The sequence below is a fragment of the Dicentrarchus labrax genome, unplaced genomic scaffold (genome assembly GCF_905237075.1).
Source record: "Dicentrarchus labrax unplaced genomic scaffold, dlabrax2021, whole genome shotgun sequence".
NCBI classification, from domain to species: domain Eukaryota; kingdom Metazoa; phylum Chordata; class Actinopteri; family Moronidae; genus Dicentrarchus; species Dicentrarchus labrax.
This window is the reverse complement of record NW_026136710.1, coordinates 22,908,850-22,931,574: the sequence shown is the minus strand read 5'-3', so window position 1 is coordinate 22,931,574 and position 22,725 is coordinate 22,908,850. Positions and strand designations below refer to the sequence as shown.

General features: G+C 40.1%; 1 protein-coding gene across 2 annotated transcripts; it reads left to right on the top strand.

Annotated features, from left to right (window-relative positions):
- The first annotated feature begins 213 nt into the window (after window positions 1–213).
- Window positions 214–21,776, top strand: dqx1 (DEAQ box RNA-dependent ATPase 1). 2 transcript variants are annotated; one of them, XM_051412283.1, is made up of 13 exons: window positions 214–526; window positions 3,246–3,322; window positions 6,047–6,452; window positions 10,427–10,620; window positions 12,134–12,599; window positions 15,368–15,673; window positions 16,096–16,195; window positions 16,347–16,505; window positions 17,474–17,665; window positions 17,794–17,919; window positions 18,671–18,861; window positions 19,204–19,394; window positions 19,954–21,776. In XM_051412283.1, the coding sequence occupies exons 3-13, from the start codon at window positions 6,111–6,113 to the stop codon at window positions 20,159–20,161; spliced, it is 2,475 nt and encodes an 824-aa protein (XP_051268243.1). In that variant the 5' UTR covers window positions 214–526; window positions 3,246–3,322; window positions 6,047–6,110; the 3' UTR covers window positions 20,162–21,776. The 2 variants fall into 2 exon arrangements, with proteins under 2 accessions (XP_051268243.1, XP_051268242.1); XM_051412282.1 differs by lacking the exon at window positions 3,246–3,322.
- Window positions 21,777–22,725: the final 949 nt, after the last annotated feature.

The following is a 22,725-nucleotide window of genomic DNA, read 5'->3' as shown; positions in this document are numbered from 1 at the left end:
CCAGTACAAAAAAAGTGTTAGTTAAATAAGTAAAGCAAATAAATAAATGAATAAAAAATAAAATAAATACATATACATATAATGAAAAGGTTCAATAAAAAGTGCAATACATGAGTTGAAACAGACACGTATAGAGAGCGTCCTGAGACGAACATCTGTCCAACTACTGCCCATGGATCCCAAAAAACTGTTTTTTCCGAGGCGCCCTGAATGTAGCACAAAATTTGACAGCTAGACAGCTAAACATGGCGGCTGCAAGCTAAAGCGACCAGTCAACACCTTCGTCTTTTGTATCATTGTCAGCGGTTAGTAAATAACCAGAACCGGGCGTAGACTGACGGAAAGAGGCTGTGAATTACGGTCGCCTGTTTTGGGCCTTTTTAGGTTTTTATCCAGCCGTTGTCCCGGTATGTGAGGGCTTTGTGTGAGTGGACGCCACACCGGAGTGAAGTGACCCAACAACAGTGGGCAGAGGGCGGACTGTTTCTGCGGGGTTTCCTCACCTCTCTGCCGATATGTCTCTCAGGTAAGATGTGGTTCAACCTTCTGACATATTTCTGCTGTACCTGGACATTTCTGTCTGTTTCAGCGTTGTTGCATTTACGCCCGGGTGACTGTAAGCTGACACGTCGCTCTTGGCAGAATTTAAATGGCATTCAAATATAGGAAATGAGGAGACAGTGTCCAGTTGTTGTGATAAAAGGCATCAGCGAGCTTAGGTGTCCTCCTCTATTTCTCACATTAGCCCGCACAGAAACCCATAATACACAGTTACATTCGCTCATTTTCTAAATTGTCCTCTCATACTAATTTTACTCTGTGCTTTTAAGAAAAAAAAGTCAGCCAGCTTGAGTTCCTTGTCACTATCTCTATCTATTATATTATTAGGAGAAAAGGCTCTTGTTTGTAATGTAGAATAAGTCAGCTATTGGCTTTCATAGCATCCTTTGTAGTGACCTGGACTCAAACTGGATTTATGGCTCCACCCATGGGTGATTCATATCAGATAATCCTCTTCACTTCATATTCCTACCTCCAGAAATAGCAAGGGGACAAAATACTCAGTCTCAGCAAAAAAAACAAACAAAAAAAACAATATGAGCTAGACAAAAGTACTGAAGTTCTATCCCAGGAGTGGTATAAAAACATTACTAATTCATTGATAGGTCCCAGGAAAACAGTGGGCTCTGTCTGTGAAATAGGAGAAGTTCTGAGGCTAGACTCTTTGTAGGGTTCATGATATATCCACAGCAGCCATTTTAATATGAAATAGTAGGATAAACACAGCTGTTACCAATGATACTATTCTTCAAGTCCCGCCCCTTTTTGTTCTCTGCTCCAATAACAGTTGAGCAAGCCTTGGTCAAAACCTCCTCAGCTTCCTCCTTTCCTGTACTTGGATATGTACAGGAAAAGAGAAAGTTGAGGTTCCAAAAGGGAGGGGACTTAGGAAGGGTCAATTATGGCAGTGGTTTTCAAACTGCGGTCCGGGGACCAACAGGGGTCCTTGAGTGGGTTGTAGGAGGTCCCATGAAAAAGAAGGAATAGGAAGAATATTTGAACTTTTTTTAAATTTAACTTTTAACTTTAAGTTTGAACAACAAGGGCAGAAATAGGGATGGCTGTTTTTAATTAAATAATTTATAGTGGTCCTAGTTTGATCATTGATTAACTATAAAGACTTAATCTTCAAACCTAAAAATAAAGAAATAATAAATACTCTTAGAGGATTCCTTAAGACAAAATCCACTCAAATTGGGGGTCCGTGGTCTAGTGTGCGTCTGTTGTAACTTTTTGTCATATTCACTGAAACTTTCACTGTATCCTGACAGTAGTACATGAGACAGATAATCTGTGAAACAATCAGGTTCCTCTGGTTCATTCTAGCACTAATACCTAATGGTATTTGCAAGAATCCACTTGGCCTGAACAAAAACAACCAATCAGAGCTGAGAAAGACAGAAAGCTTTGGGTTGGAGGCTTGAAGATAGTTGATCATTGAGTCATGAGCCAATTCCCAGAGTCCCAAAGTGTCTGTATTTGACTCCCTGGGACTCAATAGTCAACTGTCTTTCTTGGCTCTGATTGGTTGCTTTCACTATGGCATGTCTACATAACTTCAGGGTTCCTCTGCAGAGATCTCTGCAGCACTCGACAGATTCATTCTTGTCATTTGTTAAGCAAAAATGCCAAACAGTCTCTCTTCCCAGCCACTCGAATGTGAATCTTTGCTGGTTTTATTAGTCCTCTATGATAGAAAACTGGATATCGTTGTGCAGTCTTTGGACTGTTGGTTGAGGAAAACAAGCAATTTGCTCAACCAACTTTAACTCTGGAAAACTGTGCTGTTTTTTCTCTAGTTCATATAAAGAAGTGATTTGAGAAAATAATCAACATATTCATCCATGATGAGATTAATCTTTATACATCCCTACACTTCACCAATCAGGCCTTTGTAGAGGCTACACATGAGCTGTTTCTAAGAAAAAGACATTTGGAAACCAGTTGAAGCTCATTTCCTAGATAGTACCGTTCTTACAGTGAAGCAACATGGCTGTAGCATCATACAAGGGATGTGCTCTCTGCAGAAGAGCCTGGAGACCGTCAGAATTATAGAAGTTTTGGAAAGAGACGGATTCAGAGTGGTCCTTAAAGAAAATCTGCTTCATAGTGGTCACAGGGCCATGCTAAGACATCAGGATAAGTCAGTCAATGTCCTGCAGATCTGTACATCACAGTTCCCCAGCGTTTCCCATCTAATCAGATCTGACAGCTCTGAGAGGATCTGCAAGGACGAGTGAGAAAAACTCCATGAGTACAAAGCTGGTACAGACAGACCAAAGATGATTCCAAACTGATGTGCTGCTAGTGATTTGTTTACAGAGTGCTGAATAAATACAATAGGTATAAATGAGAGATTTCAGATTTCTTTTATTGAAATTCTAAAATGCCTAAATTGATTCTGAATAAAGGACAGGTCTCCAAATGTACTAAACACACTGTCCATTTATCTATATTAGTGTGTTTGTCCACCATGTCTATAGCATGTAGCCTCTATAGTATAGTGGTTCATGTTGTACCATATATTCTAGTATGACGTGGGTTTATTATAGTGGCATCTAGTGGTGGATTTGCAGATTGCAAGTACTTCGTTTCACCCTCCCTTTCCAAAAGCGAAGGAGAAACTAATGCAAAAGGCCCTATCTACAGCCAGTATTTGATTTGTCCTTTCTGGGCTACTGTAGAGACATGGTGGCTCAACAAGGTGGATTCCATGGAAGGCGACTCACGGTGTCTGTAGCTATAAAAGGCTCATTCTAAGGTAACAAAAACACAACGATTCCTGTACATAGCTGATTATACACTATTTCTGACAATAGATCCTCCTCAATGTTACACACTGGACCTTTAATATATTGTCTGCTATTAACCAAGTCTGTCTTGAATCAGTACGGACACTCATTACAGCTCCTGTAGTTTTGTTGCGGATAACAATTCTTGCTTTGAGAAAATAAACATTTTTCTTATTAATGGTTTGCTCTGATATTATATCATACACTCTCTTTTCTTCCTTTATTAGTAGCGATACATGATATGGATCTTTTTTCAGCCGATATGTTAATTACCTGCTTCTCATGGCTGACACCGATAAGATATTGATCATTTCAGTTCATAACCTGAGGTTAAGAAAGTCTGAGATTTAGTGAGCAAAGATGGAAGATTTAATATTCCATAGCTCTGATCTAACCCAGTCTAACTGACATCACTATTGTCAACAACAACAACAACAACTACAACTACAACAGTTCTGACTCTTCAGGTGTTCTTTTGTTTTTTTTCTAGTAAGGTTAAAGCCTATCAATAATTTTGCATAAGAATTCCAAATGAATTATTATTAATATCAATCAATAATTGATCTTCGCTATTTTAATTAATACTATTATAATTCATAAAAATAATCAGAGCAACACTCCTCAGGCATTTAGGGTGTTTTCATTCATAGAGATCGACTGATATGAGTTTAATAAATATGTTTCTCCTACAACAAGTACCAATGTCCAACTTCGTCCAATCATACAGTCCCCATAAAGCGAGGCATGCTAGGCTTCCATCCAATCATCTCCAGATTCACTCCATTGACCCGGTACACTTCTGTGTGTCTGCGTGTTCAACATAATCAATAAAAGGACTCAATACGTTTTTATATAGCTCCTGTTTTCCTTTCACACCATCAGCTGATGGACAACCAGTGGAGTAGAAGCTTTTTTTAGTCATGTGCCTCTTTGTTCATGTGATTTCCTGTCTTGTCTCAGCGTGACTAGAGCAGCACAGCAGTGAGGTGGCTGCAGGCCCTTCCACTTCAAACACATCACATCTATTGCAGCTGGCTAACACACACACTGGCATCTGGGTGGAGACCAGCATTCCACAGTTAAATACCACACATGCTACAGGTTCCTATGAAGGGCCTGTTTAGGGGAAGGAGACAGGAAGTACTGTGGCCCCTGAGGTCTGCTTCACAGTGATGTTTGTGACACCTGAAATACAAGTGAAATATCCCTGCTTTTACTTCTTCTCAGCTGTCTTTGTAGAGCCTCCTCTGACTGTACTGTCAGCTCAGTGTCAGAGGCTAATTGGCACCGCAGGCCTCATTTGTTAGTAGATGTGCAGTGGAAGCAAGAGAATTCATGAGCAGACGATAATGAGGACAAGAGAAAGCGAGCCAGATTTATTCAGATTTTTTGTGGTGCAAACACAGACCAGATACCAGTGATAAAACAATACATTCAACTCAAGATTTGAAATTTAGAGACTAGTTTTCCACACTGCAAAACAACCCTAACAGAAATAAGCTAAATATTTTTAAATATAATCAGATTTTCTTGTATTGAGCAAAAACAATCTGTCAATGGGGTAGGTCAGCCACTGAAAGACTGTAATGGGCCTTAAAAGTAGTAATAAAAAAAAAAAAAAGTAAGTTGTGCTTTATTTAAATAATTTTGGTAAGTTTATTGAGCTGAATTTAAGAATTTATAGCCTAATATAATGAATAATTTGCATTTTTTATTAAAACAATGAAAAACTACAGCTACTTAATTTCCAACACTGGGACCAGACCACTTTCTCTTAAACTGAGAAGTGGTGTGAGTGGTCTTACTCCTAAAATAATGAAAATAATCTCTTTCCTCTGCTGGGATATTATGCAAACCATTGTTGTAACTCGTTACTGGTTAAATCTAGCTCAGTATTAGCTGTAATATCTAAGTTAGATAGATTTTCAAAATATAAAATAAGACTAATTTCCCAGAAACAAAGCTTTTTTTACTTTCTCGAGATTCCTTTTATTTAGTGCAGTCATAGAAACCTTGCAAGTAAGAATTTTATTTTTATTTTAATTTTGTAGTTTAGCTCCTCATTCCCAGCTGTGAAACAAGATAAATTCTGCTTGATATGAACTGTTACTTCTGGCCGAATTCATGTTATTGTAGTAAAGTAGTCAATGCACCAGAGACCACAATAGTGAGCTACTGCAGAGTGTCCCATAAACACAGACTACCTACCTGCCCTGTATTGGCAATTTTCTATTTAAGAAAAGGATTTCTTAAATAGAATGGGAACCCTGGGTACATTCCCACTGATTATGATACGACCCCTCAGGTTTTGGTTATGAGGTCTAAAACTTGACTGTCCTTCAACTGACTACCTCCATCGCAGCTGTCTTCCATATGTGTATCCACTGCCAGCGCAGGATTGTGTTCAATGTTAATCTAGAGTCTCGTAAAAACTGTTCACACTGAGGTCACATTGCAAAAAATCCGACCTGTATCTGAATGGTCCAAATCAGAATTGAAAAGACCAGATTGAATGTGATTTGTGCTGTTCACACTTTCATGAAAAAAATCAGATCTGGGTTACATATGAGCCTAACAAATCAGGTTTGGGACACTTTTACCTGCTGTGTGAATATAGCCACTGTCTAACCTCCCCTGACTCCTTCCTGTATTTCATGTCAATATCATTCACTAAGGTTTTTCCTTCCCTGCAGGTGATCTCAGTCCTCTCTGTGAACCAGGTCCTCACTCCTTCCTCATCCCCCGCACCCCCTGCTGATGATGTCATCACCACCAGCGAAGCCCTCCGCTGCCTCCCTCTCCCCCAGGTCCCAGCTGCCGCCCACAACAGCCCTGGACTCCCTGTCCCTGTCTTCCCTGCTGTCCGGGGATTTAGACGATGAAGGAGATGGAGGGAGAGGAGAGGGAGAGGGGGAAGGTCTGGGAGACCTGGAAGTGAACCCATATGACGGTTTGCCCTTTTCTTCTCGCTACTACTCCCTGCTGGAAGAGAGGAGGAGATTTCCCATATGGAGGCTCAGACAGAGCCTACTAGAGCACCTGGAGAGCCACAACATGGTGCTGCTCAGTGCACCCGGTGGAGCTGGAAAAAGCACGCAGGTAACCAGTAATCAACACCTTAACACCTCAGCACCTTCTTAATTTAGGAAAAATAACATGGAGTGTATGTAACCACCTGGGTTTATTCAGGTCCAACTCTAAACCTGAACCTTTGATATCTGTAAATTGACAGTGTTTGTTGCAACCATAGTAGCGTTTTTTTATCTATGATAAAGTTTTTGCATCCTTTTTCCATCTGGTCTACTGCATAAATTGGTAAATGTTATTGTATTGATACTCTTGTATCCAGATCAACTTACAACAGTAAAGTACGCCCTAAATCGTGCTTCCCATAATGCTGTCAGACACTTCAATCTGAGCCATTAGTTAGGGACTATTTTCAGCGACGGATTAATCCACATTTGGTGCTCTAGTGAGTATTTCTGGCAGCTGGATAGAGTATTTGTGTATGTGTGTGTGTGTATGTATATATATATATATATATATATATATATATATATATATGAGAGATTTAAAACATGAATATAACAGCTAACAGCTATTCTCTATGTAAAGATATAGTGGAGTCATGGTGTCACTCTCCCTCTGCCTGTGTTGCTATCACAGCCTCTCTGTCGTTTGTTTCCATAGCCGGTCTGCTCCGTGTGCAGCTGAGTAGAGGGTTAGGGTTAACTACAACTACTATCAGTGAATTTAGGATTCATTTCAACCAAATCAGAGTTGATGATTATTGGAAAGACTAACAAAGACTGTGGTACGGTGATAGTGATATTACGTCTGTTTCTGGTTGAACAAAAGGTCTATCTCTGTAGAGATCCTTTCTATAATTTTGTCTGAGAATAACAATCTGAGCTGTCAGTGGCAAAAACAAGTACTTTTAGTGGACGTATTTTGGCAGACGTTTTTGTCTCCAAGGATTAGCTAACGTTACACGGAAGCCATAGCAACCCGTTTTGCAGCTATTTTGATAAATGATGGGTTTATTTCAACCAAGCCAGTGTTAGTGTTTGTTAGAAAGACTAACAAAGAAAGTTTTGGTGAGATCTGTTTTTCTTCTCTCCAGTTTGAAGTGCATTTTACAATTATCAATGATTGTTTTTTGTCAATGGTCAATATATATACACTGAACAAAATTATAAACGCAACACTTTTGTTTTTGCCCCCATTCATCATGAGCTGAACTCAAAGATCTAAGACTTTCTCTATGTACACAAAAGGCCCATTTCTCTCAAATATTGTTCACAAATCTGTCAAAATCTGTGTTAGTGAGAACTTCTCCTTTGCTGAGATCATCCATCCACCTCACAGGTGTGGCATATCAAGATGCTGATCAGACAGCATGGGTATTGCACAGGTGTGCCTTAGGCTGGCCACAATAAAAGGCCAGTTCCATCACATAGCACAATGCCACACGTCGCAAGTTTTGAGGGAGCGTGCAAGTGGCATGCTGACTGCAGGAATGTCCACCAGAGCTGTTGCCCGTGAATTGAATGTTCATTTCTCTACCATAAGCCGTCTCCAGAGGCGTTTCAGAGAATTTGGCAATACATCCAACCAGCCTCACAACCGCAGACCACGTGTAACCACACCAGCCCAGGACCTCCACATCCAGCATCTTCACCTCCAAGATCGTCTGAGACCAGCCACCCGGACAGCTGCTGCAACAATCGGTTTGCATAACCAAAGAATTTCTGCACAAACTGTCAGGAACTGTCTCAGGGAAGCTCATCTGCATGCTCGTCGACCTCATAGGGGTCTCGACCTGACTCCAGTTTGTCGTCGTTACCGACTTGAGTGGACAAATGCTCACATTCGATGGATGGGGGCAAAGACAAAAGTGTTGCGTTTATAATTTTGTTCAGTGTAGTACATATAAGAAAAGATGATCTGATCTCAACAGTAATACTTTGCCATGATTCTGAGATCATAAGATGTTTGCATACCACAGTTTGAGAGGATGTTGGTAATGAGTGAATTTCATATACTAGTACCAAGTATAGATTTTAGCACTGATACAAAATAGTAATTTATTTAACACCTTAATTTACTCCGTATGACTTCGTTTTGCGTGTTAGTGTTTTTATTAAAGTCCAAGGTAATGCTTTGAGCATTACACATTAACAGTCCCATACTGAACACTACTCTCTTTAGAGTAGAGGTGTCTTTTTGTGTCACCCTCCGTGCAATGTCTTGGCTATCATTACACCTGCTCCTCAGCTCCACTCCCTTCAGGCTAATGAATGACAGCATTAAAGCACTTCAGTTGAATTACACTGTTGTGCTGTAACCTGAACACTCTTTTCATCAACAAACACTGTGGGCTCCCCTTTCCAGCACCTTCAACTCTGCACAGTTAATGCCACTGCCAAGTGTCTTAAACACTTTCTCCTGTTCTTTTACAGCTGTATCTCACACTTACAGTTACAGATGTTGTTAGAGCACTGTCACTTTGACCTTTGCACTTCTTCTTACAGCTGGCTGCATGTAATGTCTTCACTCTCAATCAGACTTGAATAAGATCAACTGGTATCTTCCTCAAAATGTCATTCAAATGTAATATTTTAGAAGACACAACATTGATGCCATGTAGATTACATTTCCATGCCGGTCTGAATATTCTGCATTATTTGTGTTCTTTAAATATTTAGTCTTTATTTGAATCCCTATTAGTCTTGCTGGGCTTATGTCTGTCATTGTCCTCATCATTAGATCTAATGCAGGCTTTGATTAAATATTTATTCAAGGTCTATTGTCAAGCCGTGTTTATTCATTCCATGGATGGCACTTTAGTTGCTTGCTCATTTATTACAGGGTCATGTACACACCTACAGCACTGTAAGCCAAGTGGATAAAAGCATATTTTCTATATTAACAATGGCTCAAATGAGTGCATGGAATAGGAAGGTTTTTTGGTTTACTTTGGTTTTATTGCACATTTATGGTTCATTTCACTCTCGGTGCTCTCATCCTCGTCTCCAGCAGCAGCAGGCAGCTGTTTTCAGTGGGGAAGCTCCGTTAAACCCACCAAAGAGCAAACAGCATTAGCTGAAGAAGAAAGTGGAACATCTAGCAGTTACAGCTGCAATATCATATAAGCAATATTTTATTTCTCCTTCTAGCTGCTCATTATTTTGGTTTGTGTCATCCTCATGTCCAGATATTTCTCTAGAGAGTTGGTGGAAAACAAAACAAAGCCAGAACGACAGTGAATACATTATAAACACGACTCCTAATGAAAGCTAATGTTGCTCTGTGTCTGCTGGATGTGCAAGTAGACAAGCTTATGCTAACATGTTAACCATAACGTCTTGATAATGGATAATATTAGTCAGTGTTTCTCAGATTGTTGTGGAGTTCTTCTGCCCCCAAGTGGCTAAAAAAAGCTGTAAGAACTTCAAGCAAATTGTATTCATGGTTCAGAGCAGTGGTTTTCTATCATTTAGTAAACTCACGACCCCTAATTGAGTGACATATTTTATGGATATTCCATATCATATTGAAAACTGTACAATGAACACAAACCGTGAACTCAGCAACTGCAAGAAAAAATTAGTGATCTGGATGAATTTTGAGCAGATTATTTCCTGTTTAGGTAACTTTTTATAAAATGTTCTGTCTGTATTATGTATTTTCTATAGTTTCTAACAATCATACAGACTTAATAGGTTTATTTTTGGTGTGAGGCACTTAGACAGTGGGTGGACTTGACCCATATATTTTTGACTGTAGAGTCTGGGCATGTGCACATTGTCCTAGTGAGAGCTGCTGAACCCCTCTGAACCACTCTGAACTTACACTGCAAGTTGCCATTGAAAGCTGAACATTGTAAAAAGTAACAAGTCTGTGACACCTGTCAGGGAATTGCTTCACCTTCATGTTCAAGTGTTCCACAAATATAACTTACTTTTAAGGTGTGCATTCTTTATTCATGTCACTAGTATTCTATTACTACTTCCTCTTCTTGTTGTTGACCTCTTGTCTTTTTTCTCTTCCTTCTCCTGTCCTCCCTTTAGGTGCCACAGTGGTGTGTGGAGTATGCTTTGTCCTATGAGTTTTCTCAGGGCCTGGTGTGCTGTTCCCAGCCCTGTTCGGTGGCAGCGGTGAGTCTGGCCTTTCGCGTGGCTGATGAGATGGATCTCAGCCTAGGTCTGGAGGTGGGCTACAGGGTGTCTCATGATGACAGCTGTACACCCGACACCCTGCTCAGGTTAGGAAGCAAAGATAACAGACAATGGATAATGACATCCTCTTATTTTCACCCCTTTTAATGACTCTCATTGTCAGTTGCACAATTACAGCTACAAACAAAATTGTTTTCATTGTTTTGTTTTTTATGATCAACACTATTTAGTGTTTAAACTGACATGGCAGCTTTAAACAGTTGACAATTATAGGAACAGAGAAGAAAATGTAATGCATTAATAATCCACATATATATACAGTAGTTGATAATTCTGTTCAGTAAACTGAAACTCCAAAAATATTGATTAAAGGACAAACCATTGAAGTTTTTTAATATTTGGGGCCCCTTTCTGGACTATATTAGGGATGACAGCTGAGTGGTCTCTATAGACTAGCATCTAGAGGTCTGGAGGTACATCTCCATATAGGTCATAGTGTCCAATGTGCCATTATCCCTTCATTATGCCTGTTAAAGTACCATTACTATTTATTCATTTTATTTTATTTTTATTTTTTTCAAGTTTTAAAAAGGGTACATTTATAATGCTCTTTTATTTAATGTATGGCCCTTTAAAGTCCATCTGAAAAGGTCTGGTCTGAGTGTGAGAGATGGTTTAAAAAGGCTGAGCACAAGTACAAGATATCACTCCTCAAAATGGGCTCTGCCAGACTGTAGGGAAATCCATTCATTGCTTTTTTTTTCTGAGCTCACTTCTGGTCCGTATCAAGTGTGACCATCTTCTCCTCCCCTGAGGTAATGTAGATGGCTTCATTGGATTTCAGCAGTTTTTTATGATTACGTGGTCTTTCTTTCAGCCCCACCTTGACTCTTTGTTCTCAGTGCCCTGCAGGTTGCTGTCCAAGGTGGCAGTAAAGTGTTGTAGCAGTTTATTCACTGTAAATCATTTCTTTTGTCCTTTCCTGCACTCTCTGAGGTTTAAACAAATGTTGTTGATCATAAGTCAGACAACTTTTTTATAAAAGTTGATATTTACAAGTACGGACGCATTTTACTTGTTTGATATTCCTACTAGTAAAAAGTGTGATGTCCTATTAAAGCTACATCAGTTGTTATTTTGGCCACTTGTGGACAACACAACACGCTGAAAACAGCATTTACATAACATCACCTTAAACGTGTTATGGTGAACTTGTTAGCAAACAGTTGCCAGTTTACACCTCTGGCACACACAAAGCGCAAGTGCAATATTCACTCCCTTTCAGCTCTGTTTTGGTCATCTGTAGTAAAATATCTGTCTCTTTAGCTGCTAAATGCTCCACTATATTCACCAGTCTGCTGTTTGTTGCTGGGCAAATAGTGTTTTTGTAAGAAATAAAAGGAGTAAATAAATGTACATCCATGTCCAACTTTATCATCACATGCTCTCTTAATTATGAGCCAAAGGATGCTTTGACAGAGCTCCTGGCCATTAATAGTCGTTTTTGTGGGGTTTGATCCTCTGTGCCACCCTGTTTCAAAATGCTTTAGGAACTCTATTTAAGAGTTATTTGTTTAAAGGTTCTATCCCTGTCCCCAGGTTTGTCAGTGACACTCTCCTGCTAGAGGAAATGATGTCAGACCCTCTGCTGCATCAGTATGGAATTGTGGTGTTGGACGAGCTCCAGGAGCGCACCGTGCCCACTGACGTGCTGCTGGGCTTGCTGTGTGACGTCTGCCGGCAGAGGCCAGACAACTTCCGGGTTGTTCTCCTCACTCACCCAACACTGGAACCTCGCCTGTCCGCCTTCCTGGGACCATCAGTCCCTCACCTCTCCCTGGACAGCCTGCTAACTGACCCCCCTACCAGAGAGGAGGAGGAGGAGGAGGAGGATGGACGTGAGGTAGAGGAGGACAAGAAGGCTGTTGGGATGAACACGGTAGAGACGTTGTACCGGGAGGTCTCACCTGGGAAGGAACCGGTTGCTGCTGCCTGTCACATGGTGCTGGATCTGCACAGAAGAGGAGAGGAAGGAAATGTGATGGTGTTTTTGGCCAGTGCACAGGTACAAGTTTTATACTCTCATCTCTTATAGGTTCTGGAGTGATTTAATGTTTAGATTTTTACTAAATTTCACAATTTGATTTGAGTATTCTATTGAATATTCCATCGATTAATCGAGTAATCGGATAAAACATACTTTTGCTTAATTAAAGCCCAATTTTAAATATACAATAGAAAACAAGACAGATCACTTAATAATAAAAACAATTTGTTTCCTATTTAAGAAAAATTTACATTTATTTATTATTATACATACATATTATGTAAAGTAGTAAACCGTTTCAAATTTCCAATATAAATAAATAAAATTACTTCATTCAAATTCACTTCATTTCCTGAGACATAAGACATATTTTTTCTAAGTATCAAAAATAAAATAAAAATGTTGTCCTTAATTTTAATTTAAAATGATCCCACACCTTCGACGTCCTCTGTCTCTTCCAGTTACTACATTGTAAAGTAATTAGTTACTCAGCAAAGTAACTGACGTTATTTTGTATGTCCTATAACGCTATTACATCCTATAACATCTTCTATAACGTAAAATATGTTTATAATAACTGAATGAAGAATAAAAACACTATATACAGTATTTCAGAACATTTGGTATTTATTTGAACTCAACAGATTGCAGCCGGCCATATGCATAGAAATAATGGACAGGTAGCATGTTTTCAACAACATATCTTGCAGTCAGTGTGTTCAGCTCGGCCCTAGTCGCCACCTGTTACTGACCCGAAAATCAAGCGTAAACATTCTTGCCTTTAACTTCAGTAAGCGAGAAGTAGTGTCGGTACTTCAAGTTTGATATCGCTACCTTTGAACTTCGCTGGCTCGTCGCCATTGTCTCTGTGTTGTGTTCATAGTAGTAGTGAGACAGCGTGAGCAGGGCCTCCGCCCACCCAGCCAATCATCCCCACCCTGCTCTCTCCCGGCTGCGCTTCATTCAACCACATTGTAGGAACGCAAGTAACGCGCCACTTTACATTATCAGTAACGGTAACGGCGTTGCAACGATGGGAAAAGTAATTAATTAGATTACTCCCTTACGGAAAAAATAACGCCGTCACACTAAAAAGAATTCGTGCGAAACGTGAGTTTTAAATTTAATTAAACGAGGCAGAGGAAATTCCTCGATCATTTTTTGTAATGGAGTTAGTCGAGGTACTCGAGGAATCGTTGCAGCCCTAATTTGAATGAATATCTATGTGCTTAGGCAAAATATACATAAATATTATCACATTATGTTTCTGACCAAGCTGTCTAATTATGACTTAAAGGACCAGTGTGGAATGGGAATTTTCTGACATTTTATGGAAAAAAACAATTAGTCAAGAAAACATTTGGAAGCTTATCGGAGTATGAAAATGACCATTGGTTGAAACCCTAGGCATGTGTATTGAGCACTAAGGTTAGAAAACATGTCTTGAGTGGCCTAAGTCTCCTGTAACAGTGTATTGATGTAAAGACATGGCGGCTGCAGGCGAAGACTTTGAAACTGAGGATCCACCATCCTGCTTCTCTTAAAATACATGTTAAAACTCTCTTTACAGGAGACAAGAGAGAGTCATTTTTTAAAAGTCTTTAGCTTTGAACTGAATGTGTGTGGTTTGAAGTTTAGTTTCTCTCCTGTTTGTACTTTCACATATCTGCTTTATTTTTCTGTTTAAACTTCTCTTTCAGCTGTGTAGGAGCTGTGTTAAGTTACTGCTGATGAAAACCCAACACTTCCTGATTTTGCTGCTTCATAACAAAAGCATTAACAAAATAACTTTTTATGTGGAGAATTTATAAGAAGTTAAATGTGTTCATCACCGGAGCGGAGATTAGCAGCTTTTCTTGAAAAGAAACGCAGACCCCTTTCTTTTCATTCTGCCTGCTAAGACAGACCTTCAGGTAGTCATGTTGTAATGGAGATTCAAAACCCTGCCACACTGGGCTGGTGCACCGAGTCCAACCGAGTCGAGCCAAGCAGCCACATGTGTAAAGAAAAATGATATTAGTTGTTGCATAGTGAAGAGCTCAGCATTTCTATGTGCCAAAAAACTAAACTAAACAATGATACATAACAGTCCAGCAACAGTAATAGATGTAGCTGTTTTGCAGTAGGAAGGAATTATCATTTCCCCATTGAATACTCTGTCTCTTTATAGTTTTAACAAAAGGAAAACTGGTGAACCAATGTTCTCTCTGTGCTGTGCTGTAGAGTTTCACCACCTTTGTCTTGTAGAGGAGGGAAACAAGGACACCTCAACCTGAGAGGCCTCTGGTGCATTGCAGGTGTCTGGTGTCCTGGTTCACACACACACACACACACACACACACACACACACACACACACACACACACACACACACACACAAAATATCTGTCATGTGCTAAAGCTATGAGTACATATTGACCTACAGTACAGTGTAACAAACTCTCTCACACATTTAACATTGAACTCCCTCTGTGTCAACATCCCCACACCTCCTGCTCCTCGACTCGCAGTCCAGGTCCAAGACAGAGCGTAGCGTGTGTGCCTGTGTGAGCTGAGGCTAGATTTATATGACACTGATCTGTTCTGGTTAATCCTCAGTGAACACACACACACACACACACACACACACACACACACACACACACACACACACACACACACACAGTGAGTGTACAAACATGACACACTTAAGCACAAAACACTTCTCAGGCCTTGTGTCAGTGAAGACCTTGAGAGTGGATGTTTGAAACTGAGGCCCCATTCTCTCTCCTTCCTGTTCTGTGTAGGAAACAGAAGAGTGTGTGGCTCTGCTGGAGAAGGAGTGCGTAGCGCTGAGCCCTCAGCTCGGTCCTCTCAGGATCCTCCCCCTCCACGCTGGACTGGGTGGGCTGGCCCAGCGGGTCTACGAATCCGATCCCGAAGCTTCTGCTGTGAGGGAGAACGACAGCTCAGAGGGCGTGGACAGCTCAGCACTGGGAGCCGGGGGTCCCGGGGTCAAAAGGAAGGTTATCCTCACCGATACCCTTGGAGAGGCTTCCTTCTCCCTGCCGGCTATTCGCTACGTCATAGACACAGGCCTTCAACTCAAAACTGTGAGTTTATGTTTATCATGATTCAGTTACAGATTATTAAAGACATATATACAAATAGTCTGCTTGGAACAATAATGTGTGTCTGACAAAAAAAGCTTAATTTCCACATTAAAGTCCTTAAAAAGTCACCTACTCCTTCTAGCTCATTAAAACCTCCAGAATCTCTGAATATGCAAATGTTGTTGATTTCTAAAGTTTTCCTGCTGAACACAAGATGTCTCCTACGTCACTGGAAAGTCTATTCTCAGTGGATGAAAATCTTTAAATCCTTAAAATCAGTTTTTCAATGAGCTCAGAGAAACTTTCCACTTTCAACAAATGAATGTGAAAACATCCTTCTACTGTCAAACTCTGCACAAACAGTATTCAAACAGCACACTGTAGGGACAAATTTCCATTTCAACAATGATTCTCTGCCACAGGTTTACAACCCACAAATAAGAGCAAACTCACAGGTCCTGAGGACAATCAGCAAACACCAGGCCGACATGCGCACTCAAAGGGTGAACAGCCACCTTCCAGGTAGGTCAAAGGTCATTGCTGCAGTTTGTTTACAATTTCTTACTTTTTTATATCCTGTTTACTTTCTGTATATTCATTATAATTTTCATTATAAGAGTAATGTACTGTATCATGACTGTTTACTTCATGTGTTCTCCTTCATGGTCTTCAGGGCTGTGTCTCCGTCTTTACCCCCAGTCTCTGTATGACGATGGGATGGGGGAGGCTCATTGTCCAGGGGTGGTGGAGGAAAACCTCAGCCACCTGGTGCTGCTCCTCAAGAGGCTTGATATTGCCGACATGGGACAGTGCAAGTTCCTGGACAGACCAGGTATGAGCTATGAGATACTGTGAATAACACTTTCACTTGCCACTGGATGTCGCACTAGAGCACCAGCATCTCAGGCCAAAACAATAAGACAGAAATAAAATAAAAAGAATTGGCAATTCGGCCGACTGGACTCCATTCACAAAACCAGTAATTTTACAGAGGAGATAATCATAAAACACACTTCAAACTGGACTGAAACCAAATCTAACTCACCAAAATTGTCTATTTTACTCTTTCCACAGTTTTTCCAACAATCAACAACTCTGGTTTGGTAAAAATAAACCCTCAATTCACTGAGTTAGATATGGAAACATTGGTGAAAAGGGCTGCAGTGGCCACAAAATAAGCTAACATTAATCCTTGAGGACAAATGCACCCGTCAAAGTCTGTCCACTAAAAGTAGTTGTTTTTGCCACTGACTGGCTCAGATTGTTATTCTCAGTGGCTGACAGCCTTATGGAAAGGTTTAACCAGAAACAGCCGTAATATCCCTGTCACTCTCCACCAGACTCCATAGACAAAAACTCGAATTTGACCTTATTAAAGTTTTAAATCTCATATATAACTTCTAAGGAAGGCAATGCATCACAGAGTCATTTAGAATTTCCAACTGTTTTATTAACGTTTGATAAAAACACATTGTTGGTTTTGGTCTTTCTGTGGCAAAAAAAATAGAACAGCTGGTTTATCAAGCCCAGTGAACGGTGCACTTTGTCCTCCCTGTGTGTCACATTTGTGGAGTGTCTACTATAGTTCACTGACATTAGAGTAGTGTGTCCAGTGTCCAGGCCATCCCTGTTGCTTCGTCAGACCATTATCCACAGATGTGTCCTACAGCAGTTTGCAGTTGGTGTTGTATCAGCACTTCCAAGTCTAAGACCATGTCTCTCTCTCTCTCAATAAAATGTGGTCTCTACCTCCTCCCTCCCTCCCTCCCTCTCTGCTCCATATTTATTTTTCAATGCCAGCCCCTGAGGCTCTAATGCAGGCCCTGGAGGACCTGGACTACCTGGCAGCGCTGGATGATGATGGTAACCTGTCAGAGGTGGGCATCATAATGTCAGAGCTGCCACTGGAGCCACCGCTGGCTAAAGCCCTGATCGCTGCCTGCGAGTACGACTGTGTTGATGAGCTGCTCACTATAGCTGCCATGCTCACAGGTAACTGCAAACAGTCAGCTCACATTTGCAGAGATATAATGCCCATGACACAGTGACAGGCTTTGCCTTAGCTGTGTAAATAAGGTGTAACAACATTTGCATTTGATCTGATGTTTGTCTTGTATCAGCTCCTTCCTGCTTCGTGACAGCAGAACCCAGCAGAGAGGAGGCTGCGGTCACACACTGGCGACCTCTAATGCACACGGAGGGAGACCACATGACCCTCATTAATATTTATAACGCCTTCAAAGAGCGTACGTACACTTCAGCCTTCATTACTTAAATCCTTGGAAAGGTTAGGTTGTGCTAGACTTTCTCCTTGTCCGTCAATTTGAAAGAGAGAGTTGAATAAATTCTGTAAATAATGTATTATTTCCTGTCATTTTAATTTTATTTGTTTAAGGATAATAAGACATATAGCCTATTTAAAGGTTCTTTATGCAACTTTCAGAAGATCATTGTTAATAGTGACCCCAGTGGCTGTTCTCACAGTATTTCGCTACGTTAGCTTGTAATTCCTCCGGGTTAGCAAGCACAAAACCATAATATCACAATACATTGTGTTTGTGTTGGACTTGTGTTGTGGTAGGTGTTGGTCGTTTGTTGACGTCAGCGGACTCCATTTATAAGCTAACATTAGCTAGTATAAAGGTCACATCCTTTGGATTTTGGGAAAATCTGACCTGCATAGAAACGCATCAGTCCACACGCCACCAAGAAAGGGTTAAGTTACGTTACAACCCGTTGGCCTTACGATTATTCCATCATTGTTAAAACAAATTCAGTCACTGCTGGAAAATATTCAGTTAACTTGATCCCTGGTTCTCACAGGTGTGTTTCAAACAGGCAATATTAGGATATTTGTTATCCTCACTGGACACTGGAATATTTAGCATAACGACCACAGTGGGAACCCTGCAGTATTTTATTACAATGACTATTAAGGTTTTGCTGACATATAATATATATTCAAGTTATTGGATGGTTTGTGTGTGGTAATTGCAGATAATCAGGATGAGGTGTGGTGCACAACAAACTTCCTCAGTCACGCTGCCTTACGATTGGCTGTGGTGATCAGGGCGGAGCTGCTGGAGGTGATGCAGCGAATAGAGCTTCCTGTTTCTCCTCCCGCTTTTGGATGCCAAGACAACTGCACGAACATCAAGCGTGCGCTCATCTCAGGCTTCTTCCTCAAAGTAAACACCTGGTTTTCTTAAAACTGTGTGATGGAAAATTCATCAGTTGCCTCTTCCTTTAATGACTTTTATTTCTTATATATATTATCTCAGTTACATGTCTACTATTATATTTATACTATGTTTCATTTCTTGTAATATATTATTTTAGCCTTGCTAGTGTAGGGCTGGGTGATAATTCAATAGTCGCGCATACTGACTAGTACATAATATTCTGTTATATATATTATAAACTAGTGTGTTGGTCTAACTCTATTCCCCATATCACACCTTCCATAGTAACATTACTGTTACTGTTACTACCATATTTTCTCACTTTGTTGTTATTGTCGTCCTTTTCAGGTGGCTCATGATGTGGACGGCTCAGGTAACTACCTCCTGCTAACTCACCGCCACGTGGCTCACCTGCACCCCTTCTCCTCCTACCTGTGCCGCCAGCCACGCCCCGACCCCCCCAGCTGGGTCCTCTACCACGAATTCACCATCTCCCGCGATAACTGCATTCGCATCGCTTCCGAAGTCCACCCTCAGATGTGAGTCCTACCACAAAATGGATTCAATGGATTGTTTTATATGTGCAAGTTCTTTTTTATTTCTTAATTAATTATTATAATTATTTCTTTCTTCATATATCTGTTTATGATGAAGCAGGACTAAGTGTTAATCTTGGGACTTGAGTTTGACTGATGTAGTGAAGTTATTAAATGTGGTCAAAAGCATTTGGTGCTGTCAGTGATATTTTTGTAAAAGTTTTGTCATGTCTTTGAATTTGTTATACAGGGCAAACACTTAGCACCAGCCACCAGCCAAATGCTGTTTAAAGTGGTCAGTATATTTGCTTCAGTCACCTGCCAAAAAAACAAGCTAAAAACAAAACGAAAGTAAATTTTACACCCTATTGTTACATATGTCTTTTAAGCATTTTGAGGCTACATCTGTCACCATATTTGTTGTGTATAGTTACCATGGTTACTGGTGTCATTCTCGTCTCTCATTAGAGGAAGAGACATGTCCATGTTTCAATGCAACTGCTCTACAGCCCAGTATAAAGCCGATATAATGAACATCCTCTTGCTCTCCTCTGTGCTGTAGGCTCGTGGAGCTGGCCCCTCAGTACTACCTGGGAAACCTGCCATCAAGTGATGGCAAAGAGTTGCTGATGGAGCTGAGGCAGAGTCTGGAGCCCCAGTCGTACGAACAGGACGGAGTGTCAGACGAGCACAGCAGGACTCACAGAGACGCTGACAGGACGGGGGACGCTCACAATCAGTCCGGCACCGAGCTCTGTGTTGTTCAGTGAGACGGAGCATCTCAGGAGAGGACACTAAACACACAGCTGCTGTCACTTTACTGTTTGATCTGAGATTTGGTACTTTGTATGAATTAGTCTGTGAAATCTCATTTGAGGTTGAATCATTTTGATGTGTGATTTCAAATGGACTTTAACTGGAAAACACTAATGTACAGTAATGTATTGTTAATATATCTCATATGCAGTGGCTTTGGAAAATATTCAAACCTCTTCATTTTCTCCTTGTTGTGCTATGTATCCACTTAATTTAAAATTTTATTCACAATATTTTCTTTATTTAATGAGGGTGTTTCTGTTGACTCTACAAATATATATCTATATATAGATATATATAGTAGGGTTGAGCAAGTACTTGGCTGAAACGAGTATTAGATGTACTTATCCATACTCGTAAATGTAGCAGCTTTTATTAAAACATTCTGTTCTGACTTTTGTGATCAAAAAGATTGCTCTCAAGCTCAATTCTGTAAATAATTTTCTAATAAATGTAGCAACTTCTGATCAACTGAACAATTTCCGACTTAAATTAACAACCTCAGGTTAGCTATGACCACTCCCATTTTAAGCACCACCCACGTCCGGTGTAAAGCTGCAGTAGGTAGTTTTTATAAAAATAACTTTTTGTCATATTAGCTGAACCTTTCACTATATCCTGACAGTAGTACATCCTCTGGCTCCTCCTAGTGCTCCTAATGGCATTTACAAGAATCCACCGGGCCCGAACAAACAATTGAACAATGATTGTTTTGTCTCATTCCCAGGGTCCCAAAGTGTATGTAATGTTTTTCACATTCTGAGACTCTACAATCAACTATCTTTCTGGGCTCTGATTGGTTGTTTTCGTTCGGGCCCGGTTCTGATCGTTTCACAGATTATCTGTCTCATGTACTACTGTCAGGGTATAGTGAAAGTTTCAGCATATATGACAAAAAGTTATTTTAATAAAAGTTACCTACTGCAGCTTTAAGCCCTGTCCAACAGGTATGAATATGAATACAGATGGGTGGTTGAACAGATAAAGATAATGGTGTTCTCGCTCATCCCTAATATATATATATATATATATATATACACACACACAGTATGTTATATAAACAATGCACAAAAACATACATTTTTAAATTGTAGCACAACAAACATTGGAAAAGGTGACGTGGATCGAATACTTTATCAAAGTGGATCGAGTTTTTGTTTAGACTTCGGCTTAAAGCAATACTTCAGTGAGCAGAGACTGTTATTGGATGACCTTTGACCTCTATGCAGACACCCACAAACAGACTTCTCAGGGCTCACCGTACGATGAGATACTGTAGCAGCAACGCACAGAGCTTCTATTTTCAACTTTTTGATACTCTTTGTATAATGTGTGGGTTTCTTGCTTAGATCTTCGTTCTGCCTTTTTCTCTCCAACTTTGTATCAATAATGAAAAATCTTTGTGTAAAATGGATTCTTATTGTCCTATTTAATAGGATGTGTCTGTCAAAACACTACTTCAATACTTCAAATAAAAGTGTGGCTTTCCATGTTAAAGCAGCCTCCCTGCTGTGTCTCAGCTTCACTGTCTGTAAAGGTAATTGTCTTGTATTAAAGGTAATACTGGTATACAGATTTATTCCTGCTTTTGTCCAAGCATCAGGTGGTATGATATGTTTACAACTGTTTTAGAGTCCTAATAAGCAAGATGATATTTCTTGAGAGAAATTGCCGTTCAGCCAATGCATTTCAATGTGGACTCATGCATGTCTGTGTGCTTTGAAACTGAACCTCCAGCTTACCAGAGGACTGTGTTCAGTGATCTGTGTTCATTTTTCAATCCAACCTCATGCACTTAAAGGTGTAGTCCACTGGTTTAGTATTGCACGTCCAAGAATTGGAGGACTTGTGATAGTTTAAAAAAATGAAGTTGTTGCAGCAGAGGCTGAGGAAGGCTGAATCCAAATGTCTTGACTTTACTCTTGCAGACTCGCAGACTGTGTGAGTTTCCCGGACGTCTGTGAGTGCTGTCTAAACCCACAATTCAGTGATCTAACCCTCAAATCTGTTGCATGAAAGCAGGTCAAACTTATCCCAGCCAAGTTACTATGGTGATTTATTCTCTGCAGCTAGCCTGCTCCAGACCAGGCTAACATCCAGTATAACATTAATCCTAGTGATTCACCTGTATTTCCAACGTCGATCCTGTGAGGAATTAATGTGTTTTACAGCATGTCCATGGTCTTTCTAAGTATGTTGCATCATTTTAATTATCCTGCATTAAATATTACATTGTAATATTTCTAATATTTACATTGTCATTTCTCATTTCATTTAAATCTGTTGGCTGTTTGTAATTGCAACAGTCTTTTTATATTGATTCAAGTGGTAGTATTATTACTCAGGACAAGTGTTATATTGCTATGCTAATGAAGACTGCTTGTCAAAATGCCGTCAGAGGTTTCATAAATATGTGTTTTTATTGCAGTAATTGAGATTACAAAACACAGCTGATGAAGTTGCAAAGGTGTTTTCAATGAAATCTGTGACAAGGGCAATATAGTATATATGTATATAT